Below are 26,193 nucleotides of genomic sequence, written 5' to 3' on the forward strand. Positions count from 1 at the left end.
ATCCTGATCCCCAATCCTGATCCCTGATCCCCGATCCTGATCTCCGATCCTGATCCCCGATCCTGATCCCCGATCCTGATCCCTGATCCCCGATCCTGATCCCCGATCCTGATCCCCAATCCTGATCCCTGATCCCCGATCCTGATCTCCGATCCTGATCCCCGATCCTGATCCCTGATCCTGATCCCTGATCCCCAATCCTGATCCCCAATCCTGATCCCCAATCCCTGATCCCCGATCCCTGATCCCCAATCCTGATCCTGATCCCTGATCCTGATCCCCAATCCTGATCCCCAATCCCTGATCCTGATCCCCAATCCTGATCCCCAATCCTGATCCCCGATCCTGATCCCCAATCCTGATCCCCGATCCCCAGGGCTGGCCAGGACAGGGAGCAGCTGGAGCTGGGAATTCCACAGGCCCAGGGAACATTTAACCAGTCAGCTTTTCAGAGGAGCTGAGCCTGGGCCTCGTGCTCCTGCTTGGAATTCCGGCTTTGAATTCCTGCTGGTCCCTTTCCTCAGGGATCACCTTTCATCCCCCTGGGCCGTCTTTGATGTGCCTCCTCCTGCCTGCTCTGCCCTGGATCCCTGGGCAGCTCCAGGGATCCCTGAATCCCTTGGGAGTTGATCCCTGGATCCCTGGAATGGCTCCCTGGATCCCTGAATCCCCTGGGAACAGCTCGGGGATCCCTGATTTCCCCAGGAATAGATCCCTGGATCCCTGGAATGGCTCCCTGGATCCCTGAATGCCCTGGGAACAGCTCGGGGATCCCTGAATTCCCCAGGAATGGATCCCTGAATCCCCTGGGAACAGCTCGGGGATCCCTGATTTCCCCAGGAATAGATCCCTGGATCCCTGGAATGGCTCCCTGGATCCCTGAATGCCCCGGGAACAGCTCAGGGATCCCTGAATCCCCCAGGAACGGCTCCCCAGATCCCTGGAGTGGATCCCTGGATCCCTGAGCCCCCCAGGAACGGCTCCCCAGATCCCTGGGATGGATCCCTGGATCCCTGAATCCACCAGAAACTGCTCCCAGATCCCTGGGATGGATCCCTGGATCCCTGAATCCCCCAGGAACGGCTCCCCAGATCCCTGGGATGGATCCCTGGATCCCTGAATCCACCAGGCACGGCTCCCCAGATCCCTGGAGTGGATCCCTGGATCCCTGCCCTGTCCCTGCTCCCAGCTCCAGCCCCTCAGAGCATCCAAACCCGGACACTTTTCCCTGGATTTGTCCCCGTTTGTCCCTGGCTGTCCCCGTTTGTCCCAGGTTTTCTGGGCGATTTTCCTGGATCTGGGAGCTCTCCCAGGAAAGGGAATGGAGCAAATTTTGATTTCGTTTCATTTTTTGGACTCCATTTCTGAAGCTTTCTCCATTTCCTGGGATTTATTCTCTGAAATTCTCCCTCCGTTTTCCTTCATCTCCGTCCTGGTGTCCCAAATCCCCCCACTTGTTCCCAATGACTTTTTTTGGAGTTAATTTAATATGAAGACATTTAATTAGAGAGGGTTTGGTTGGGTTTATTTGTTCTTTCCTGACCTGCTGCCCACTTTGCTCCTTGGCTGCAATTCCAGGCTCAGGCTGCAGGAAAATTGGCAATCCCAGATTCTTGGGTGTGTTTGATTTCAATTTAATTGAAATAGAAATATAATTTTCATTTTAATTTAATTTAATGTAAAGCTGGGGGTGCTGTGGATGCACAAAAAGAGGGAGAGACTTCCCTGAGTGGGGCAGGGGAAAAAAAAAGGGAAAAAACAGGGAAAAATAAAAGAGCAGCACATGAAATAATTGGGGAAATAAAATGGCCTGGGAGGCTTTTGGAAAATAAACTGGATAAATAAAGCAGGAGCAGCTCCGTAGGATTTGGCTTTTTGAAGTTTCCTGGGCAAAGCGTGGGCAGGGAAATCCAGCCCGGCTTTGGTTCAAGTGGAATTGGGATTTCTGCTGCTCCTTCCATGGGATTCCATCCGTGGGACTGAATTATTCAAATCCCTGGAGGAGCTGTGTTAATTGAGGGAGTAAATTGGGAAGGGCTGGGGAGAAGAGGGGAATTGTGGCATGGAATGAGGAGGAATCCTGGGAAGGAGGGGATGGGACCGAGGGCTCCTCTTGGAAATAGCATTATCACTACTATTATTCTATTTCTATTTCTATTTCTATTTCTATTTCTATTTCTATTTCTATTTCTATTTCTATTTATATTTATATTTATATTTATATTTATATTTATATTTATATTTATATTTATATTTATATATTATTTATATTTATATTTTATCATTACTATTGTTGCTATTATTATAATATTATTATTATTATTGCTATTATATATTGATCTATTACTATATTTTATTTTTATTCTTTTATTTTTTTAAATATTTTTTATTTATTATTGCCCTCTTGCTCCCAGCAACAGCTCAGCTCCCCGGATCCCTGATTCCCCCAGGAACAGCAGGGAGAGGCAAGGATTTCATCCAAACTGGGAGAACTGGGACAGCCCCAGCCCTCGGAGCAGGGATGAGGTCCTGGAAATCCCTCTGGATTTTTTGCCTGCATTCCTTGGCAAATTCTGATCCCTGAAGCAAAAAAAAAAACAAAGCCTGGCTGTTCTTCCCAGAGCTCTCTCCAGGCTCAGCAGTTCCCCCCTGCTGAGGAATTTTGGGGTGGATGCTGAGGATTTTTGGGGTGGATGCTGAGGATTTTTGGGGTGGATGCTGAGGATTTTTGGGGTGGATGCTGAGGATTTTTGGGATGGATGCTGAGGATTTTTGGGGTGGATGCTGAGGATTTTTGGGGTGGATGCTGAGGATTTTTGGGGTGGATGCTGAGGATTTTTGGGGTGGATGGAGTTTCCCAATGGATTTGTTTGGGCGTGGCCACTCCAGGCCTGGTTTCCCACAAACATTTGAGGAGATCGTGGAAAAACTCCTTGGAATGTTGATCAAATCCAACCAATTTTTGGGAAAGCTGTGACCAGCATTCCCTGCATCCCACGGGCAGCTCCAGGGGGGGATTGGGGCTGATCCCAAAACCTCTCGCTCGTGTCCATGGCTTGGAAATCCTGCTGTTCTGGGTAATTAAAATCTCCTAATTAAATTAAGCTCCATCTGGCTGAGCCCGGCGAGCCAAGGAGGGCGTTAATTAAAGATCCCAACGTTTGCTGTGACCCAGGGCTGGGATGAGCAAATCCCTGTCCGTGGAAAGTGCTGGAGCATCCCAAAATCCGGGTAAATCCAAGGGGAGCGGCGCTGGGATGAGGGAAAATCCAGGAATGGCTCTGCTTTCCCCCAGGGAAAGAACAACTGCAGAGGGGAGCTGGCATCTGGAAATTGGTGGGAATGGGAATGGGAATGGGAATGGAATGGAAGGGGAATGGGAATGGGAATGGAAATGGAATGGGAATGGGATGGGAATGGGAATGGAAATGAAATGGGAATGGAATGGGAATGGGATGGGAATGGGAATGGGAATGGGAATGGGAATGGGAACGGGAATAGAATGGGAATGGAAATGGAGTGAGAATAGGAATGGAATGGGAATGGGAATGGAGTAGGAATGGGAATGGAAATGGGAATGGAAATGGGAATGGAATGGGAATGGGAATGGAAATGGAAATGGAATGGGAATGGGAATGGGAATGGAAATGGAGTGGGAATAGGAATGGAATGGGAATGGGAATGGAGTAATAATGGGAATGGGAATGGGAATGGAATGGAATGGGAATGGGAATGGGAATGGGAATGGGAATGGGAATGGGAATGGGAATGGAATAGGAATGGGAAGATTCCAGGCTGGATTTTAGCATCCAGGGGGCTGTTTCGGATGCTGAGGCGAGGAGAGGGAGCAGAGTTAAATCCAGGCTGCAATTCCAAAGGTCTGGGAAACACCAGGAGATCCCAAACTGCTCCACAGGCACAGCAGGATCCCGGGATGCTCCAGCACCGCCTCGCTCCCTCATTTATCCATCATTCCCTGGACAGAGTCCAGCAGGAATCTCCTTCAGCGCTGTCTCTTCCTTGGATTTGCCGTTGGAATTGTGTTTTCCTGAACAGGACAGGAATTCCAGAGCCCCCGTGCCTGGAGCTCGGGATTCCCTCCCGCTTTGGGCTGTTCTCCCAACAGCAGAGGGATTTTCTCTCCTCTGGGGAAATGCCCTGGATGGAAGGGGCCGTTCTGGATGCAGTTTGGAACAGAGACATTGGAAAAGCCTGGGAATGTGGGAATGTGGGAGCCTCCCCCCTCTCCTGCATTCCCGGATTTCCACAGCCACCACAATTCCATGGGAAGTGGGAGCAGCAGCTCCCAAAGCCGGGAGCCATCCTGGAATGGGGTGGGGGCTCCTCCATCCCAGCCCTTCCGAGCCGTTCCCCCGGGAGCGTTCCGCGGCTCCGGAGCGCATCCTGAATTATTGACGGCGTTTCCACCGCAGGCAGGGCTGGGATTTGAGCTGGGAATTCTCTGCTGAGGACTTGGATTCCGGAGGGATTTGAGCTGGGGCTGGATGAGTTTTCCACTCCTGTCCTTGACAGCTTTCCCTGTTGTTTTTTTCTCCAGGTCTGAACTGTGTTTTCCATCCTCCCAAACTTCCCTCTCCCGTTATCCTGCTGCTGCTCCTGCCTGTGGATCCCGGGAGCGCTGGCAGCACCGGGATGCTCCGTGCTGGGTTCCAGCATTCCCAGGAGCTGCTCCCTGATCCCAGGGGATCCAGGCACCTCCTGCAGCCCTCGGGAGGAGCTCCTGGAGCTGGAAAAGCCCCCACAGCCATGGAAAATGTGGCAGGAGCCAGGCTGGCACTGGAGCCATCCAGCCTCTTCCTTTGGGATTGCATCCCAACCTTCCCTTCCCTTCCCTTCCCTTCCCTTCCCTTCCCTTCCCTTCCCTTCCCTTCCCTTCCCTTCCCTTCCCTTCCCTTCCCTTCCCTTCCCTTCCCTTCCCTTCCCTTCCCTTCCCTTCCCTTCCCTTCCCTTCCCTTCCCTTCCCTTCCCTTCCCTTCCCTTCCCTTCCCTTCCCTTCCCTTCCCTTCCCTTCCCTTCCCTTCCCAAAATGCCTGGAGGGTTTGGGATGGGATTCCCAAGGTTTTGGGATGGGATTCCCAAGGTTTTGGGATGGGATTCCCAAGGTTTTGGGATGGGATTCCCAAGGTTTTCCCTCCCCCTGGCACAGGACAATCCATGGATGGGGAGAGCTTGGTGGTGGCAGCTCCTTCCCGGGAGAGCTTTGTCCCGTGCCGTGGATGGGAGGGAGAACAGTCCCAGAACCTGCTGGAAAACCGGGAATGTTTGACATCGGTGCTTGCCGGCCTTTGGGATGCGGCTCTGAAATCCGGGATAATTCCTGGATCAAAGGCGGGCTGCCCTGTGCAGTAACACCCCCCAGCACCGGGAATTCCAGGAATGATCGCTCCCGCTGCGCCTGCCCTGCGGCTCCCGGGAATGGCTTTGGGATGCGGGGATTTTCCCTCGGGCGTTGCTGCTCCTGCAGCTCCTCCCTGGCTCCCCGCGCGGGCCGCGGCTCCCGGAGCAGGAATTCTCCTCTCCAGGCTGGAATAATGGCCCGTCCTGGTCTCCTTAGAAACCGCGGCTCCGCATCCCTCCGGCAGCCGCGCATCCTTGGAGCCTCCTCCTGCTCCCGCCCGCTCCCGGGGCTTCTCCCGGCGGCGATTCTCTGGAATTTCTCCACATTTCTCCAACTTTTGTGCGGTTTTTTTTGGTTTTGTTTTTTTTTTTTTTTTTTTTTTTTTTTTTTTTTTTTTGTGCTGCCTCAACGAGATTTTTATGATTTTTTTTTTGTCTCCTTCCTCCAGCAAACCTGAATCCTTCGGGAATATTTTTAGTTCCTCACACTTCCCTCTCCCCTCATGAATCCAAACCTCGCTCCCGTTATTTCCTGGAAACGTGAAATTTCCCAGAGCTTTTTCCATCTTTCGGGGCTCGGTGAGGAAAAGTCTCCTCATGGATTCTGGAGGCTCCGTGGGTTTTGGGAAGCAGCTCCTGGCTGGATGTGGGAGCTCATCCCGAAACTCCACCAGGAGCCGGCAAAGCCCTCCCAGAGCTCTGGAGAAGGGATTTATTTTGGGAATAAATAAATTTTGGAAATTACAAACCCTGCTCCGGGGGCAGAACCTATCCTGTGAGGATGGGAAGGAAATTTTGGAGCTGGCCTGGTGCTCTGAATTCAGGGAATTTAGGGAGAAAGGGAAGAGAAGTGGCTTTTTTTGGTCTTTTCTGGAGGAGGGAATGTGCCAGTGGAAGTGGGAGACGGAAGTTTGGATGTCTGGGAAGGGGAGGAGGCTGGGAATGCCCCAAAAATAGGAGCCTGAAATTTGGATGTCTGGGAAGGGGAGGAGATTGGGAATACCCGGGAGCTGGGAATGCCCAAAAAGGTGAGAGACTGAAATTTGGATGTCTGGGCAAGGGGAGGAAACTGGGAATACCACGAAAATGGGAGCCCGAGGTTTGGATTCCTGGGCAGGAGGAGGAAATTGGGAATACCCACATAGAAGGGAATCTGGGAATTCCAGTCCTGGCAGCCCAAAGCTGGACCCCATTCCCAGGAAGGAGCTGAATTCGGGCCTGGATCGTGGCCATCCCTCATTCCCAACCCTCCACATTTCTTTTCCCTCTCCCTGCCAACACTTCCAGGAAAAACTCCGGCCCTGCCTCGGTGCCACCGTGAGCGCTTTATTCCCTCCCCCGACGGCACGGGGAAGTTTCTGTTCCTTCCCTGGGAATGAAATCCCGGCCCTGAGCTCCCCTTCCCACCCCTCTGCCCGGGAACGGCGGTGCTGGGGGCTGGGAGCGGGGCAGGGATCGGGGCAGGGATCCGGGCAGGAATCAGGACTGGGATCCGGGCAGGGATCGGGACTGGGATCCGGGCAGGGATCCAGGCAGGGATCGGGACTGGGATCAGGCAGGGATCGGGACTGGGATCTGGGCAGGGATCCGGGCAGGGATCCGGGCAGGGATCGGGACTGGGATCCGGGCAGGGATCCGGGCAGGGATCGGGACTGGGATCTGGGCAGGGATCAGGACTGGGATCTGGGCAGGGATCAGGACTGGGATCCGGGCAGGGATCGGGACTGGGATTGGGACTGGGATCGGGACTGGGATCCAGGCAGGGATCTGGGCAGGGATCAGGACTGGGATCTGGGCAGGGATCAGGACTGGGATCCGGGCAGGGATCAGGACTGGGATCTGGGCAGGGATCTGGGCAGGGATCAGGACTGGGATCTGGGCAGGGATTGGGACTGGGATCCGAGCAGGGGTCCGGGCAGGGATCAGGACTGGGATCTGGGCAGGGATCGGGACTGGGATCTGGGCAGGGATCCGGGCAGGGATCCAGACAGGCCCGGGCAGGCGTCGGGGCAGGGAGGGGATGGGGGGGGGGAAGCAGGGCGTGAATCAGCACCCGGGGGAGCCGCGTGGATCCCTCGCTGTGCCCGCACACCGGACCCGCTCCGCCGGGATTGCTCTGCCCGGGAATGCAGCTCCGAGTCCCCAAACTCCCCCCGCGGCACCGGCCTGGCGTGGGGAGAGCCCCCCCTGCCCGTCCCGGCTCGCTTCCATCCCGGGAGCCTTTGGGATGGGAGAGCTCATCCCCAGCTCCTGCAGAGCCGGGACCTGGGGGAGCCGAGGGGTGCCCAGGGACAGGTGGCACCATCAGGTGACTTTTCCCCCCCTTTTCCCGAGCTCTTCCCGGTCTCCAGGGGTTGCGACCCTTCCTCCGGAGCCCTCTTTACCTGGAATCACCAACCCCAATCCAGGCCGATCCATTTTTGCACTGAGGAACTCGAGTCCCGACCGTGGCTCTCTGTGCTGTTCCCACATCCCAAATCCAGCCCTTGCTCCACATCCCGGGCTCTGCAGACCCCGGGGCCGGGTCTGCCGCTGCCGCTGCCCCTCTTCCCACCGGGGAAAACGGGAAATTCTCCTCTTCCTTCCACGCCTGCCTTTTCCAGGGAGCATTCCCCGCTCCAAAGCCACCCCCATCCCTTCCCCCGCCCCCGGCGCCTGCAGGACCCCGGGAATCGCGGCCCAGGAATCGCGGGAATCGCAGCCCCAGGAATTGTAGCCCCAGGAATTGCTGCCCGGGAATCGCTGCCTGGGAATCGCTGCCCGGGAATCGCGGACTGGGAATTGCGTCCTGGGAATCGCTGCCCGGGAATCACGGGAATCGCAGCCTCAGGAATCGCTGCCCGGGAATCGCTGCCCGGGAATCGCAGCCCCAGGAATCGCTGCCCGGGAATCGCAGCCCCAGGAATCGCTGCCCGGGAATCGCTGCCCGGGAATCGCTGCCCGGGAATCGCAGCCCCGGGAATCGCAGCCCCAGGAATCGCTGCCCGGGAATCGCTGCCCGGGAATCGCAGCCCCGGGAATCGCTGCCCGGGGATGGCGGGAGTCGCGGCGCGGGGCTCATCCCGAGGGGAAGTAGGGCCGGCGGCTGTGGGCGTTGTAGTCGGGACACACCTTCTGCACCAGGCGGTAGTCGCTGCTGTAGAAGGTGATGTAGACGCACACGGCCCGGAAGGGCTGCGAGCACAGCCAGGCCGCGCGGCTCTGCGTGTGCTCCTGCGAGCACGTCTTGGCGGGGTCGAAGGTGCACAGCGAGGTCTTCCTGGCCCGGGCCACCTGCTCCGACTCCACGCGGCAGTTGAACACCTTGGACTCCTTGGCCTCGATGAAGATCTGCTGCTCCAGGTCGAACTCCACGGCCTTGGTGGGGGGCACGAGGCTCACGGAGATGTTGCCGTGGCCCGTGGAGTTGTGCTGGAAGAAGACGTTGACGCTGCCGTTGCCGTGATCCACGACCTTGCCCGTGATCAGCAGGTTCAGCTTCACCGTCTTGATGTTGGAGTAGAAGTCGCCCCAGCCGAAAAGCTTCTGCAGCGTGCCCGGGGCCGGCCGCGGGTCCCGCTGTGCCCGCGGGCCGAGGTCCCGCCCGGCCCGGCCCTCCAGGGCTGCCCCGAGCTCCCGGGAGCCGCTGCCCAGCCCGGGGAGGGTCCGGTTCTGCGGCGGGGCCGGGCTCAGGCTCGGGAGGGGCTTTGGGAAGAGCAGCTCCCGCAGCTTCGGCCCCGGGGCTCTCCCGCGGGCCGGGGGCTCGCCTGGATCCGCGCCTTTCCCGGGGTCCTCTGGAGCGCAGAACACCTGGACACGGGGATGGAGGAGCTGCGGGCTGGGGGTGTCACCGAGCCCTGCCAGCCCCCTGCCCAGGGTCACCGAGCCCTGCCAGCCCCTTCCGCAGGGTCACTCACCCCTGCCAGCCCCTTCCCCAGCCTCGCTCCCCCGATTTCCCCTTTATTCTCTGCTCTGTTTCCCCTCCGGCAGCGGCTTCTCCAGCTCTCCTCCCTCAAGGCTGCTCCGGGGATGGGTGCGAGGAGCCGGGATGGCTCCGGTTCGCTCTCTGCTGGCTCGGGGCACAGCTCCTGCACCCCCTGTGCCCTCACCCCCACCCCTGCCCCCGGCACGGCCCCTCCAACCCCGCCGGGCCTGGGGACACCCGGGCCAGGGGGACGGGACAGGACAAGGGACAGCGGAGCGGAGTTGTCACCCGGGGAGCTGCCCCGAGCTCCTGCGCCAGCTCCGCTCCCGGAACCCCCAAACCGCCACATCCAGAGGCTGCCGGGGGGGCTGGGGGCACCCGGGGGGGCTGCAGCCCCATCGCCCGGGGCTGGGGGACCCCGAAAAGCCCCGGGGTGCCCGCGGCTGACCTGACCGAGGAGGCAGCGGGAAGCGGAGCCCGGAGCCGGCCCGGCCCCGGCTCTGCCCCAGCCCTCCCCGGGCTGCCGCGCGGGGCTGGGGGCGTGCGGATTTCTGGGGTGATCCGGAGCCTTCTCCTCGCCAGCCCTGCCCGCTCCCCGCGGCCAAATAACAGAAGTTTTGGGACGCGTTTTTTTTTTTCCCGGGGGCGGGCGGGGATGCGGGAACGGCTTCGGGGATCGCTGCCGGCTGCCCGCACGCCCCATGGCCGTGGCTGCGCGACCCCCGGTGCCCGCAGCCCCCGGTCCCCCCCTGCCCTGCCCTCCCGGCGCTCACCAGCAGCGCGATGCTGCCCTGGAGGAGGAGGAGGACGCAGCTCCGAGGAAGATGCATTTTCCAGCCGGCGCCGCCGCCTTCTCCGCGGCTCCGGTTTGGGGAGGGTTTCGCTGGGATTTTTCTCCTTTTTCTGTCTTTCCCTCCCTTCTCCTCCAGCGTCAGCGAGGGGAAGGGGGGGTCCCCCTGCGAAGCGGCTCCCTACGGCCCCCCCCGGCCCATGGTGGCCCCGGCAGCTCCCGCCCCGCGGGGCCGCTCCGGGCGAGGCGCGGCGGCTTCACCGGCGGCCGCTGCCGTCCCCGTGTCCCCTTGGCTGTCCCCTCCCCTGTCCCCCTGCCCGCCCCGCCGCCTCCCGGCCCCCTCGGCCGCTCCTCCGCTCCCCCGCTCGCCGGAGTCTCAGGGAAACTCCGCTCCATCCCCGGCTCGCTCCATCCCTGCTCGCTCCAGCCCCGCTCCAGCTCCGCTCCCGCCTCCCCCGCCAGGTGCCGGGGCCGAGCGGCACCTCCGGAGTAACCCTTTGGTGCCCGCGGCCCAGCAGAGCCCCCCGAAGGGGTCCCTGGGGGCTGGGGGGGTGTCCTGGGGGGCTCAGCGGGCTCTGGCAAAGCCCCCGTGGCTCCCTCGGGAGGGGCAGCCCAGGCTGGGGCAGAACTGGGAGAACGGGAGCGAACTGGGATGGGGGGACAAGGGGGACCCGCGGGGGTCCCCGGCTCTGTCCTTGTCGCCGGCATCGCCCTCTGGCCCAGGATCAGTTCTGGCCCTGCCGGGATCGGCTCTGCCCCATCCCCCGGCTCCAGGGAAAGGCAAAAGCCCCCGGTCACCTCGGTTTCCAGTTCATCCATAAAGGAATGACAGGGATCCCTTAGAAAGGAGCCGGAGGCCGCTGGTTTGGGATCTGTGATGGCTTTTATCCCATGGAGGGCAGCAGTTCTCCTTTTCCCACCTTCCAGGAGAAGTTGGAATACTGGGAATTAACTTCCCATGGGCAGGATTGGGATCAAACCCGGGATTCTCCCGCCCTGAGGAGAAAATCCCTTTCCTTACATCCCTTTGTGTTCCTCTCCACATCCTTCCCTCATCCCCCCTTTCCCTGAGCTGCTTTGGGAAGCAACGACGCTAAAAATGGAGCGAATTCCCGGGAAAGATCCCGGTGTGGTGCAGGATGAGCTGCCGGAGCCCCGCCAGCCCCATCTGCCAGGCAGGGCCGGCCAGATTCCCACCGGGACGGCGGGGCCGGGTCCGGGTGGGGATTTTTTGGGAAGAGGAGGAAGGCAGGGTTCCTGCAAGCGCTGCTCGGCTCCTCCTGGAATTCTTGGAAAGCCGAATCCTGCTGGAAATCCGACCTTGGGCGGGAATTTCCTGGCAGCTGGATCGGGTTTTATTCCCTGAGCAGCTTCCCTGGCACGGTGGCACTTGGGGACACGGGAGGACAGGGGGATGTGGCACCTCATGGGGAATGGATTCCTTAGGGAAAGGTGGGATTTGAGGGCCTCGGGGTCTTTCCCAGCCTTTCTGACCCTGCGGTTCTCAGACTCCTCCTTAATCCCAAAGGAGATCCCGGTTCCTGCACCAATGGGATCAAAAAAAATGACGGATCCCCCCAGAAACCCTCCCTGGCATCCAGGGCTGGTAAATTCCAGAATATTCCCGCAGGAGCAGACCCCGGAGGAAGCGGAGCTGGAGGAAATCTGGCGGCACCGGCTGGGATCCCCTCAGGGGCTGCCGAGATTCCCATAAAAGACCCCCATCAAACTTCCCAGTGCCTCGGGCATTCCCGGCTTTAGCATTCCCAGAGCTCCCCCGGCCCGTGCCGGGTCCGTCCCGCCCGCTCCCAGGCTGAGCCTGGGTTTGGGGAGCAGCTTTGGGGATGAGGAGGGATAAAAACGCTTTTATGTCGCTTCCCGGGGCCGGGAGTGGAACAAACCGGGATTGATCCAGGAGCTGCTCCGGCTCCCTCCGGAGCCCTGGCACATCCAGGGATCTCCCTCCTGCCCTCCCCGAGCGGCGCTGGAAGCCCAAGAGCCCAAAAAACGCATCCAGGCCGGACTTCGGGGCTGGCTTTCCTTCGAAACACTCGGGAATTCGATGAGGAGTGGGAGCAGGGGAGGGATAAAGGGAATTTTCCTGCTGTTTCCCACAGGAGGGTCCTGGCTCGGGATGTGGGGTCGGGATCCGGCCTCTGGGTGAGGATGGGGTCAGTCAGTGCCGAGGGTTTGGCTCTGGCTTTGCTCAGCCACAAATTCCTGGGGTTTTTTTTTTTTTTTTGGGAAACCTCTTTTCCCGCAGATGCAGGGATCTGGTTCCTGCCCGGTTTTCATGGAATCCTGGAGCGGTTTGGGTGGGAAGGGACCTTAAAGCTCATCCCAACCCCACCGTGCCGCGGGCAGCGACAATTCCCCCGATCCCGGGTTGGTTTGGGGGGGGCTGATCCCGCACCCTCGGCCCGGGGTCCAGGGGAGCACCTGAGGGGTTTTGGGCGCCGCTGAGGTGGAAGCCGAGCCCAGAGGAGCCCTGGCGGTGCTGCCAGGCCCTTTCCCGGCGCTTCTTTCCCGGTTTTCTGTTGCCATCTAGCGGGAGCCGGCGCTGGGAAGAGCGGCCGGGACTGGGGGCGGCTCAGCCCGGCCGGGAAAGGAGGGGAACGGGGCGGGAGAGGCTCTGGAGAGCCCCAAAGCCGCTCCCCGTTCCCGGCTCTGCTTTTGGGAAGCGTTTTCCTCACGAGGTGTTACAGAACCGGGGACGGGAGGAGATGGGAGAGACAGAACCGGCCGGGAACGGGAATTTCCTGGGGGCAGGGGAGGTTTGGGGGGTTTCCTGGGGGCAGCGGGAGGTTTGGGGGGTTTCCTGGGGGCAGGGGAGGTTTGGGGGGTTTCCTGGGGGCAGGGGAGGTTTGGGGGGTTTCCTGGGGGCAGGGGAGGTTTGGGGGGTTTCCTGGGGGCAGCGGGAGGTTTGGGGGATTTCCTGGGGGCAGCGGGAGGTGCCCCTGCGGCTGGAAGGGGATGGGATTTAAGGCTCTTCCACCCCAAACCGTCCTGGAATTCTGTGATTTTCCTCTGGGAAGCTCCCACGGACCCTGAGCCCAGGAGTGGATCCCAGCCCGGGAGTGGAACCCGGCCCAGGAGTGGATCCCAGCCAGAAATGGGTCCCAGCCCAGTAGTGGATCCCTGCTGGAGTGGATCCCAGCCAGGAGTGTATCCCAGCCAGGAGTGGATCCCAGACATTAATTGATACTGGCTCGGGGGTGGATCCCAGCCCCAGAGTGGATCCCAACTCAGGAGTGGATCCCAGCCCTGGAGTGGATCCCAGCTGGAGTGGATCCTGGCCTGGGAGTGAATCACAGTCCAGGAGTGGATTCCAGCCGGGAGCGGATCCCAGCTGGAGTGGATCCTGGCCCAGGAGTGGATCCCAGCCCAGGGGTAGATTCCAGCTGGCAGTGAGTCCTGGCCTGGGAGTGGATCCCGGCTCAGGAGTGGATCCCAGCCGGAAGTAGATCCCATCTGGAGTGGATCCCATCTGGAGTGGATCCTGGTCTAGAAGTGGATCCCAGCTGGAGTGGATCCTGGCTCAGGAGTGGGTCCCAGCCAGGAGTGGATCCCAGCTGGAGTGGATCCCAGCTGGAGTGGATCCTGGTCTAGGAGTTGATCCCATCTGGAGTGGATCCTGGCACAGGAGTGGGTCCCAGACAGGAGTGGATCCCAGCTGGAGTGGATCCTGGTCTGGGAGTTGATCCCATCTGGAGTGGATCCAATCTGGAGTGGATCCCATCTGGAGTGGATCCCATCTGGAGTGGATCCTGGCTCAGGAGTGGGTCCCAGCTGGAGTGGATCCCAGCTGGAGTGGATCCTGGTCTAGGAGTGGATCCCATCTGGAGTGGATCCCATCTGGAGTGGATCCTGGCACAGGAGTGGGTCCCAGACAGGAGTGGATCCCAGCTGGAGTGGATCCTGGTCTAGGAGTTGATCCCAGCTGGAGTGGATCCCAGCTGGAGTGGATCCCAGCTGGAGTGGATCCCAGCCCGGGAGCAGCGGCTCCCGCCCGAGCCCCTCCCGCCCTGCGGTTTCCCGGGATAAACGGAGGAGCAATCCCGTTTGGCCCGGGGACACCACGGCCGAGCCCGTCCCGTTCCCCCGCGCTCATTTTCCACCCCGGAGCCTTTGGGTTCCTCTCCTTTGCTTTTCTGGGGGCGAACAGGGGAGGGAAGAGCCTGGGGCTGCTGCTCCGGGAGCTTTGGAGCGATCCCAGCTGGATCCGGGCTGGCGACCCCCGTGGGTCCCCCCCCGAGTGGGGACCGGCGGCTCCGATTTCCCTTCCCACCGAGTTTTGGGGAATAGAATTCCCTAAAAACAGCCAGGGAGGCAACTGGAGCCTCTTCTCCAGAAAGGAGTAATCCAGAGAAAGCAGAGCCGTGCCAGAGGAGTGTTTGTGCAGGGATGAGCCTTGGAACGTGAGCCCTTCCCTGAGTTTTGGGTGTAAAATGTGGAATTTTTTTCCCAAATAAAGTTTTAATTCACCCAAAACTCCTCCCCTGGCGCAGCAGAGCCGGTGCCAGCAGCTGATCCAAACCTGGAGCCTCGAAACCAAAAACCCGGTGAGGGAAAAATCCCATTTTCCTGCCTGTCCTGCAGGGAGGGAGCTCTGGAGGACGGGACGGTTCCCTGGAGATCCAGAGCCCATCCTGGACCGTTTCCACCGGGATCAGCGATAAAAAAAGGATAAATCCGGGATAAAAAGGGTTCAGGGCCGGGGACCCTTCCCGGGTCACACCCCGAATCCCAACCCGGGGGGTTCCTGGCACAGGAACCGCGGAGCTCGGGATCCAAACCATCCAGGAAAACCTCGGGAATTCTCGGCCCTCGGGAGGAGAAGGATCCGGGAGTGCCAAGCGGCCTCCGGGACGGACAAACCCCGGCCAGCGACCTCCCAGTCCCAAAATTCCCCGTTTGCGGTTGAAGCTGTTCTCAGCAGGAGGCGCCGGGCCAGGGGGCGGAGGGCAGGAATTCCGCGGGGTCCCGGCTCTTCTCCAGCAAAAACCTGGGAATGCTCCAAGGCGGGGGCGGCCGGCGCTGGCCGAGCTCAGCCCGCCCGGCCAGGGATCGAATTCCCGGGAAAAAAAACCACCTGGGCCAGGGGTTCTGGGGTTCGGGGGGTTTTGGGGCTGCGCTGGGGGGCGAGCGGGGTCCGGGGTGTTCCAAGGAGGTGGCACCGGTGGCACTGGGGGGGTTCGGGGTCCCACCCTCCCCCCTCTGCTCTGGGGGCTCCCCGTGGGTGAAATCCCGAGTTTTCCGGGAATAATCTTCCAAAACCCCTGGATTCCACCCCTGTGGGTCCCTCCCAGCCCGGCACATTCCGGGATTCCTCAGCTCCTGCTCCCCACCCTGGCAGCGACCTCCGACCCCATCCCGAGTCCAGGAGGAACGGCTGGCCCCAGAATTCCCAGGCTGATCCCAGAATTCCCAGGTTGATCCCAGATTTCCCAGGCTGATCCCAGAGTGATTTTTCAGGCTGATCCCAAATTTTTCCAGGCTGATCCCAGAATGATTTTCCAGGCTGATCCCAAATTTTCCAGGCTGATCACAGATTTCCCAGGCTGACCCCAGATTTCCCAGGCTGACCCCAGAATTCCCAGGTTGATCCTAGAATTATTTTCCAGGCTGATCCAAATTTTCCAGGCTGATCCCAGAATGATTTTCCAGGGTGATCCCAAAATTTTCAGGCAGGTCCCAGAATTCCCAGGCTGATCCCAGATTTTCCAGATCAGTTCCAGAATTCCCAGGCTGATCCCAGAATTCCCAGGCTGACCCCAGATTTTCCAGGCTGATCCCAGAATTTCCAGCCTTTGGACATCACCTTCGGCTGTGACCCGGACTGGGGGGTCCCGGGGGGGTTTGGGGGCTCTGGGGGTCCCCGGGGGATGCAGGGATGGGGGATGGGATGGATCAGCGCCTCCCCCGCCCTCCTGCCCGGCTGCTTTGTTCATCCCGGGGTTTTGGAGGAATTTCTGCTTTTCCCGGGGCTCTGCTCTTCCCAGCTCTGCCTGCCCCGGGCTGGGAATCCCGCGGAGGAGAAGCAGCTGGAAAAGGGAAAACGAGGGAAGAGGCTGCGAGGCTCTTCCCGGCGGTGCAGAATTCCCGATTTTTCCCCCCGAGCGGGGCGGGTTTCCGTCTCCAGAGCCAGACTCCCCCGGGAGCGGCGCAGATGGATCCGGGCTGGGAAAGGCGTGCGCGGGATGATGATGATGGTGATGATGGTGATGATGGTGATGGTGATGGTGATGCGACTTCTGCCCGAATTATCCCGGCGGGCACAGCCCGGACAGCGCTGGGAACTGAAGGGAAGGGAAGGGAAGGGAAGGGAAGGGAAGGGAAGGGAAGGGAAGGGAAGGGAAGGGAAGGGAAGGGAAGGGAAGGGAAGGGAAGGGAAGGGAAGGGAAGGGAAGGGAAGGGAAGGGAAGGGAAGGGAAGGGAAGGGAAGGGAAGGGAAGGGAAGGGAAGGGAAGGGAAGGGAAGGGAAGGGAAGGGAAGGGAAGGGAAGGGAAGGGAAGGGAAGGGAAGGGAAGGGAAGGGAAGGGAAGGGAAGGGAAGGGAAGGGAAGGGAAGGGAAGGGAAGGGAAGGGAAGGGAAGGGAAGGGAAGGGAAGGGAAGGGAAGGGAAGGGAAGGGAAGGGAAGGGAAGGGAAGGGAAGGGAAGGGAAGGAAAGGAAAGGAAAGGAAAGGAAAGGAAAGGAAAGGAAAGGAAAGGAAAGGAAAGGAAAGGAAAGGAAAGGAAAGGAAAGGAAAGGAAAGGAAAGGAAAGGAAAGGAAAGGAAAGGAAAGGAAAGGAAAGGAAAGGAAAGGAAAGGAAAGGAAAGGAAAGGAAAGGAAAGGAAAGGAAAGGAAAGGAACTGGAGGTTCTGGTGCTTTTTGGGGGGTTTCTTGTCCTTCCCCAGGTTGGGAAAGGCCACATCCCATCCCCAGCAGTGACCACGGGGAGTGACCCCAGCAGTGACCACGGGGAGTGACCCCAGCAGTGACCACGGGGAGTGACCCCAGCAGTGATCCCCTTCCCTCCTCCCTCCCCGGCGCTCCCCGGATCTCTCCCTGTGCCAGCGCCTGTTCCCACATTTATCCAATTCCTGCCTGGGGCAAAACCCACGGAGCCTCTGGAGCCGGGACAATCCCGAGCCGCCCCCCAGGACGGCCCCAGCCTCGCTCCGTGACTCCGGGACAGATTTCTCTGTCGATTTTTCATTTTTTCATTTTCCATCCCGTTCCAAGCCGTCTCCCCCCAGTTCCTGCTCCAGTTCCAGAACAAACCCCGTGCCCGGGGCTCCTCCTCCGCATCCCCCGCTCGGCTGCTGGGTTTGGGGGGCCGGGTGGCCAAAATCCGGGGGGGATTTGTGGGGTCGGATTTCTCCCAGCCCCTGGAGAAGGGCGGGATCGGCTCCTGCGGCTCCCCCGGCCCGCTCCTGTTGTGGCTTTTGAGGTTTTGGCCAATTAAAGCAACAAATTGTCCATTTGAGCGAAACCCACACTGCGAATCCCAGTCCCAGGGGATCCCGATCCCGAGCCAAAATCCCAGCCAGCAGCAGGAGAAAAAAAAAAATCAATTTTTATTGGAGAAAATCGAGCGAGCTCTGAAGCTTTCTCCCTTCTGTCGGCAAAACCCTTTTTTTTCCCTGCCTTTTTCTTTTGGCTCAGAAGTTCCCGGTCTCTTCTCCAAAGGGTTGGGATGTGGAGATTGGACGGAGATTTAGGGAGAGAGGGATGGGGACGCGCTCCCAGCCAGGCTTTGTCGGGAAAAAAAGGCGGAATTTGGAGCTAAAATCTGTTATTTTGATACGGAGCTGATTAAAGCGCAGCCCCTTTCCAGGGAATTTCTCCAGCCTAATTGGATTTGCTTTCCCTGTTCCCGTGCGCTCCTTGTTTGGTTATTTATGGAAAACATCTGTCCGAGGCCTGGCAGCTCCCTGAGCTGGGAATTCAGGGAAAATCTTGGGAATTTTCTTTGGGAAAAACATCAAAATACCGGGGACCCTCTAGGGGGACAGTGGGGCTGCCAGGAGCCCCCAGCAGGGCAGGGAAAACCCCAAATCCATGGAAAAAAAATGGAATTTTCCTGGCTGGAAAATGGAGCTTCCTCCCCCCGAGGTGTGCTGGGATGAAGCCAGGGATGGTTTTTCCAGGTAAAAAGCGGGATCGGTGTCCCAGCGCCGACTCGGCCGTGATTAACCCGGGTAATTAATGCAATTAATCCCGGGATGGATTGACGTCACCCCAACTTTTCCAGGCTGGTGACGTCATCGCTCTGGAGATGTCCATCCTCCCCCCGGGGATTTTATGGATTTTGGGGAAGTTTTCCTTGTTTTCCCCATTCCCAGCAGGGCGAGGGCTGAGGGAATTGGTGCCACTGGAGCTGAATTCCAGAAGGAATCTCCCAGTTCCAGCGGGAATCTCCCCAGTTCCTGAGGGAATCTCCCCAGTTCCTGAGGGAATATCCCAATTCCAGCAGGAATTTCTCAATTCCACCAGGAATCTCCCCAATTCCTTAGGGAATCTCCCCATTCTAGTGGGAATATCCCAATTCCAGCAGGAATCTCCCAGTTCCAGCGGGAATCTCCCCAGTTCCTGAGGGAATATCCCAATTCCAGCAGGAATCTCTCCATTCCAGCAGGAATCTCCCCAATTCCTGAGGGAATCTCCCCATTCCAGTGGGAATATCCCAATTCCAGCAGGAATCTCCCCAATTCCAGGTGGAATTTCCCCATTCCCGGGCTCTGGCCCCAGCTGCACGCAGCCGCTGGCACAGCCTGGCCCCAAATCCCGGGATTTGCAGGGTGGGAAAGGGCCGGGAGCCAGGAGCCCTGAAATTCCCAGGATTTGCGGCCGTTCCAGTGGGATTTTCACTGTATTCCCCTCCCTCCTCCCTTTTCAGTGGGAATTTCACTGGATTCTCCCCATTTCAGTGGGAATTTCACTGGATTCCCCCCTGTTGCAGCAGGGATAATTCTTCCCATCCCCTCTTCTCGTCCCTCATCCCTTTCCCTCTGTCCCTTTTCCCCGTTTTTCCGGGAGCCCCCGGAGCCCTTCCCGCCCCTCTCCCGCCGCTCCCGGCTCTGATTCCCGGGATCCCGCTGGCATTCCCGGGATGGATCCGCGTGCTCCCGCTCAGGCCGAGCTTCCCGAGCTCCCCGCGCTGGGAACGGCGGCTCCAAAGCCGGGAATGTGCGAAGGGTGAAACCCGAGCCCGGGCACAGCTGATGCCGGAGCCGGCTGGGAGGGAAAAGGAGGGAAAAATATCCCAAACCCCACCCCGGGAAAGTGGGAATAGCTGCAGGAATTCATCCCGAAACCGCTTGGCTGGATCCCAGGCTGGGGTTGGGACAGGGGCAGGTTCCTTTAGAGGGATCGGATCCCAAATGCAGGGCGGGAATGGGGGGGGGGGGGCACCCCAAAATCTGGGATGGAACTTCAAAATCTGGGATGGACCCCCAAAATCTGGGCTGGATCTCCAAAATCTGGGACGGAACCTCAAAATCCGGGCTGGATCTCCAAAATCTGGGACGGAACCTCAAAATCTGGGCCGGAACCCCAAAATCTGGGCTGGATCTCCAAAATCTGGGATGGACCCCCAAAATCTGGGCTGGATCTCCGAAATCTGGGCTGGATCCCCAAAATCTGGGATGGAACCCCAAAATCTGGGCCGGAACCCCAAAATCTGTGAGGGCACCCAAAAAATCTGGGACGGAACCCCAAAATCTGGGATGGAACCCCAAAATCTGGGCCGGATCTCCGAAATCTGGGGTGGATCCCCAAAATCTGGGTGGGCACCCCAAAATCTGGGCAGGCACCCAAAAAATCTGGGACGGAACCCCAAAATCTGGGACGGAACCCCAAAAACTGGGATAGAACCCCAAAATCTTGGATGGAACCCCAAAATCTGGGCAGGAACCCAAAAAATCTGGGATGGAACCCCAAAATCTGGGCTGGATCTCCAAAGTCTGGGCCGGAACCCCAAAATCTGGGTGGGCACCCCACAGTCTGGGTATCAGCGCAGGTCTGGGAGCAGCGGAGCGGCTCCAGGGGGATTTGGGATCCGCGGAGGGCGCGGCCGAGCCCCCCCCGGCTGCTCCAGGGCTCCTTCCCAGGGATCTCGGCATTCCCGAGGCTCGGACGGGGCCGCTCCCGGCGCCGGGGCCGGCTCGGGGACAAAGGGACCTTTCAGGGCCGGGATGTGACTCAGGGCGCTGGCCCCACAATCGGGGTTTTATCCTCTGCTCTGCTCCGGCCGGAGCTTCCCGCCGGGAGGCAGAGCCAATTCCCGATGTTTCACCAGAGAATTCCCGATGTTTCACCAGAGAATTCCCGATGTTTCACCAGAGAATTCCCGATGTTTCACCAGCCAATTCCCGATGTTTCACCAGAGAATTCCCGATGTTTCACCAGCCAATTCCCGATGTTTCACCAGAGAATTCCCGATGTTTCACCAGCCAATTCCCCATGTTCTCACCAGCCAATTCCCGATGTTTCACCAGAGAATTCCTGATGTTTCCACCAGAGAATTCCCGATGTTTCACCAGCCAATTCCCGATGTTTCACCAGAGAATTCCCGATGTTTCACCAGCCAATTCCCGATGTTTCACCAGAGAATTCCCGATGTTTCACCAGAGAATTCCTGATGTTTCACCAGAAAATTCCCGATGTTTCACCAGAGAATTCCCAATGTTTCACCAGCCAATTCCCCATGTTCTCACCAGCCAATTCCTGATGTTTCACCAGAGAATTCCCAATGTTTCACCAGAGAATTCCCGATGTTTCACCAGCCAATTCCCGATGTTTCACCAGAGAATTCCCGATGTTTCACCAGAGAATTCCCGATGTTTCACCAGCCAATTCCCGATGTTTCAGCAGAGAATTCCCAATGTTTTCACAGCCGATTCCTGATGTTTCCACCAGTGAATTCCTGATGTTTTTCCAGCAGGAGCTGCAGGCCGGGATCGCCTCCTGGCTCAGGATCGTGGCCACCACAGGCCCCCCAGAAGTGTCCCCAGATGTCCCCAGGTGTCCCCAGGTGTCCCCAGCTGTTCCCAGGTGTCCCCAGATGTCCCCAGATGTCCCAAGGTGTCCCAGGTGTCCCCAGATGTCCCCAGGTGTCCCCAGGTGTCCCCAGGTGGGGCTGGACCGGGGCCTCGGCTCAGCCGGGAGGGTCCCGGGGCTCATCTCAGACATTCCCAGCTGGATCCGGAGTTTCCAGCCCGCTCCGGCTGCTGGAAGGGGGTCCAGGGGGATTTGGGTCCTTCCAGGGGGATTTGGGTCCTTCCAGGGGGGATTTGGGTCCTTCCAGGGGGATTTGGGTCCTTCCAGGTGGATTTGGATCCTTCCAGGGGGATTTCGGTCCTTCCAGGGGATTTGGATCCTTCCAGGGGGATTTGGATCCTTTCAGGGGAATTTGGGTCGTTTCAGGGGGATTTGGGTCCTTCTAGTGGGGATTTGAATCCTTCCAGGGGGATTTGGGTCCCTCCAGGTGGAATTTGGGTTTCCAGGGGAAATTGGGTTTCCAGGGGCAATTTGGGTCCTTCCAGGGGGATTTGGGTCCTTTCAGGGGAATTTGGGTTTCCAGAGGGGATTTGGGTCCTTCCAGAGGGGATTTGGGTCCTTTCAGGGGGATTTGGGTCCCTCCAGGGGGAATTTGGGATTTTGGTCTCCAGGGGGATTTGGGTCCCTCCAGGGCGATTTGGGATTTTGGTCTCCAGGGGGAATTTGGGATTTTGGTCTCCAGGGGGATTTGGGATTTTGGTCTCCAGGGGGATTTGGGATTTTGGTCTCCAGGGATAACACTCCAGGTGGCCAAAGGCCCGCGGCTGCTCCGAACCCCTTCGGATCCGGGAGCAGGCGGGAGCGGGACCTGGGACGTCGGGACTGGGAAGGACGAGCAAAGCCAGGGCTGGGAAATCAGGCAGGGAATCATCCGGGGATCATCAGGGAGATTTGTAGGATCCCAGCCCGGGGTTGGACTCGGAGGGGGAATGGAATCGGTGCCCAAGGCGGAATCTGCGGGGCCGAGGGAGCAGAAAAATCCCACAAAAAGCAACGGGGAAGATCCCTCGGGAGCCGAGTGTTTATCCCGGCTCCAAGCCTTGGCTGCGGTTCCGGGAAAGGCCAGGAGGGGAGGAGAGGCCGAGCTCCGGTAATTAAAGCCGGGATGTCTCCGTTAATTAAGGCTGGGATAACATTTGGGAGGCCTGGCTCGGCCCGGGATATTTTTGGGATGGTTTTGGGATGTTTTTGGGACGTTTTAAGATATTTATGGAATGTTTTTGAGATATTTTTGGGATGTCCTGAGATGTTTTAGGATGTTTTTGAGACATTCTGGGATGTCTTAAGATGTTCTGGGATGTTTTAGGATGTTTTTGGGATGTTCTGGGATGTTTTAGGATGTTTTTGGGATGTTCTGGGATGTTTTTGGGATGTTCTGGGATGTTTTGGGATGTTCTGGGATGTTTTAGGATGTTTTTGGGATGTTCTGGGATGTTTTAGGATTTTTTTTTTGGGTGTTTTTGGGATGGTCCTGGGACCAGCGGGGCTGCAGAGCCTCATCCCAGGGATGCTCCTGGGTGGAGCTGGGATGAACTGGGATGAACTGGGATGAACTGGGATGAACTGGGATGGAGCTGGGATGAACTGGGATGAACTGGGATGAACGGGGATGAACTGGGATGGAGCTGGGATGGAGCTGGGATGAACTGGGATGAACTGGGATGAACTGGGATGGAGCTGGGATGGAGCTGGGATGAACTGGGATGAACTGGGATGAACGGGGATGAGCTGGGATGAACTGGGATGAACTGGGATGGAGCTGTCATGAACTGGGACGAACTGAAATGAATTGGGATGAACTGGGATGAACTGGGATGAACTGGGATGAACTGGGATGGAGCTGGGATGGAGCTGGGATGGAGCTGGGATGAACTGGGATGAACTGGGATGAACTGGGATGGACTGGGATGGACTGGGATGAACTGGGATGAACTAGGATGAACTGGGATGAACTGGGATGGAGCTGGGATGAATTGGGATGAGCTGGGACGAACTGGGACGAACTGGTATGAACTGGGATGAACTGGGATGGAGCTGGGATGGAGCTGGGATGGAGCTGGGATGAACTGGGATGAACTGGGATGAACTGGGATGGAGCTGGGATGGAGCTGGGATGAACTGGGATGAACTGGGATGAACTGGGATGAACTGGGATGGAACTGGGATGGAGCTGGGATGAACTGGGATGAACTGGGATGAACTGGGATGAACTGGGATGGAGCTGGGGTGGAGCTGAACTCTTTCCCAGATTCCAGGGCTGGCTGGGATCTCCATGTCCTGGCAGAGGGATCTGCTCCTCCTCCTCCTCCTCCTCGGGCTCCTTCCAGGACCTCCAGCGCGGCCGGGGCTGTGTCCAGCTGCCTTTCCCATCCATTCCCGCCCCCGGGCTGGGAATTCTGCCTGCGGGGAAGGCGATATCCGCCCCAGCCCAGCAGGGAAGGGCAGATGGACGGAGCAGAGGCTCTGGAATCTTCCCCAGGAGCCGCCGGAGCCGCCGGAGTCTCCTCCGGGTTACGGCGGGATCATGGAAGGGCTCGGGGTGGAAGGGGGAACCCCGAATCCCACTGGCACCCCAAATCCGGGATTAATCCCCGTGACCGGCCCAGAAAGTCGGGCAGGGTTAATTGGCAGGAATTAGGGATTCATGACGGGGCTGCTCCAGGTCCTGCTGAGGGCAGCAGAATTCCCGGGCATCCATCGATCCCGGAGAATTTATCCCCGAGGCATTTCCAGGAAACGGCTCCAATCAATCCAGAGCCAATTATCGCCCCGGGGAGCGGGGAAAGGGGAAAATTCCCTCCAGGGGAGCTGGGACAGGCTCCGTTCCAGGGGCTCCGGGGACATTCCCGGGAAGCTGAGCCGGGAATGGGGCCAGGACGGGATCCCCAGGGAATGGGGGAAAGGGGAGCACCCCAAAGCACGAGCTTTCCCTGCTCCCAGCCCCTTCATCCCCGCTTCCCCTCCCTGCTCCCGGTTTTCCCTCTCCTCTCCCCAGGAAAGCCGGGATCCGAGCCCAGGGAGGCTCGGGAGCTGCTCCGGCTCCCGCCTCTCCCCCTCTCCCGGATTTTTTTGGCAAACAGGATGCCGGGTTTCCATTTCACCCCAGATCTCCTCGGGGCAGGGCCGTTTTTAGGGAGCCGTAATTCCTTTGTCTCTTCCTTTCCCTGGGAATCCGAGACTCCGCAGCTGACAGAAAGCAGGGAAGTGTCAGCTGCTGGAAACTCCAATTCTGGGAATATTCCCCCAAACCTCCCGCCGGGGGGGAAGCGGGGAGGGAAATCGGGATAAGGTTTCCCCTCGTGCCGGTGCTGGGCTTTGTTTGGGAGGAGGTGATGATTTCCCGGGATGATCCCGGGCTGGGGGGGGATTTATGGAGCGCTAAAACCCAGCAGCTTTTCCCTCATCCTCAGCTGGGATATTTTTCCTGCCGAAAAGCTCCGGGATTTTTCCTTCCTTCCGGCACAAATCCCGCCGGGGCAGGAAAAGCCCTCCCAGCTCCTTCCAGGCTCGGAATTCCCACAAAATCCCGTCCTGAGCTCTGATTCCCACACAAACCCAGCCAGGGTGGCGCCGTCCCTCTGCAGATCCCTGGGGATCCCATTCCAGGGATCCCATTCCAGGGAATTGGGGGGGGTGCGGCCCCTTCCCAAAGGAAAACGGGTCCCAGTCCCGGAATTCCCAAATCCCTCCCTCCATCCCGGCCCTGCCAGGTGCTTCCCGAGCTCAAGCGGCTCTCCCTGAGCGTGGGAGGTGTGGGGGAAGCTGGAGGAGGGAATTTTTCCTGGGAAAATCTGCCTTTTCCTGGGAAAATCCGCCTTTTCCAGGGGGCTGCAGGAAGGGAAGGGCTCAGCAGAGGAGCTCACCGGGATTTACCGGCCCCGGGCTCCCCCGGGGGCGCAGCCGGGACATCCCAAAGGAATTCCCTGGAGTTGCACCCCTCACACCCCAAAGGGCGGCTTGGGGAAGCAAAGCAGGGTGAATCCCTCTGGATCCCAGATCCCCCCAGATCCCTCTGGATCCCAGATCCCTCTGGATCCCAAATCCTTCCAGAACCCAAATCCCTCTGGATCCCAAATCCCTCTGGATCCCAAATCCCTCTGTATTCCAAATGCCTTTGGATACCAAATCCTTCCAGATCCCAAATTCCTCCAGATCCCAAATCCCTCCAGATCCCAAATCCCTCTAGATTCCCAAATCCCTCCGAATCCCAAATCCCTCCAGACCCCAAATCCCTCCGAATCCCAAATCCCTCCAGACCCCAAATGCCTCTGGACTGCAAATCCCCCTGCATCCTAAATCCCTCTGGACCCCAAATCCCTCTGGGCCCCAAATCCCTCTGCATCCCAAATCTCCCCAGACCTGGGCCGGGCCCAGTTGCTCCCAGCCGGGTCTGGGAAGGGGCCGGGATCGGGAATGGGAGCGGGAGGCGGTGCCAGGGTCGGGAGCCCCGCGCCGGGGGGGGATTCAAGGAGGAAATTGGAATCAAATCCCATTCCAGCGGGGGCAGCACTCGGCCTGGGGGGGCCGGGGGGGGCATTCCCGGCTCTCCCGAGGGTCCTGGAAGGGTTAAAGGGGGTCCCGCGTGCCCGGGATGCGCCTCCCGCGGGATATTTTGGAAAATCCTTGGCTCCAGCTCGGCCTGGGGGGATGAACCAGCGCCCTTTGCTCCAACTGCTTCCCATTATTTGGGAATGCGGCTCCATCTGGGAGGCAGATTTTGCCCGGGGGGATCGGGGGGGATCGGGGGAGGGGGGCCGATCCCTCCCGGGGATCCCGCTGGGATCGGGAACGTCTCCAACCCCCCTCTCCCCGCGGGCGCTGCGCCCCAAAATCCGGGGTGAGCAGCTGGGAGAAACCTGCGGGGAAACCTGGAAGGTTTTGGGGGCAGATCCCGGAGGCAGCCGCGGGGGACGGGAGGAAATTCCGGGGAGATTTGGGATTTCAGCTGCAGCTGGGCCGGGAGCCGCTGCTCTCCGGGAAGTTCAACTTTCCCTTCCCGGTTTTCCTTTCCCAGATTTCCTTTCCCAGCTCCGTCCCGCTCCAAGGGAAGCCCCCGGCTCCCCCCGGGTGGGGGGTGAGTGAAAAGCGCCTCCGTG

The 26,193-nt window shown here is 59.0% G+C and overlaps 1 protein-coding gene across 1 annotated transcript; it reads right to left on the reverse strand.

The window, feature by feature from the left end:
• Positions 1–6,671: 6,671 nt before the first annotated feature.
• On the reverse strand, positions 6,672–10,305 carry NXPH3 (neurexophilin 3). The gene is made up of 2 exons (XM_053965557.1): positions 10,036–10,305; positions 6,672–9,147 (listed from the first exon to the last, which is right to left on the reverse strand). Exons 1-2 carry the CDS (start codon positions 10,090–10,092, stop codon positions 8,416–8,418), a joined length of 789 nt encoding a protein of 262 aa, XP_053821532.1. The 5' UTR covers positions 10,093–10,305; the 3' UTR covers positions 6,672–8,415.
• Between the last annotated feature and the right edge of the window lie 15,888 nt (positions 10,306–26,193).

This window comes from Vidua chalybeata, chromosome 26 (assembly GCF_026979565.1).
Source record: "Vidua chalybeata isolate OUT-0048 chromosome 26, bVidCha1 merged haplotype, whole genome shotgun sequence".
NCBI lineage: Eukaryota > Metazoa > Chordata > Aves > Passeriformes > Viduidae > Vidua > Vidua chalybeata.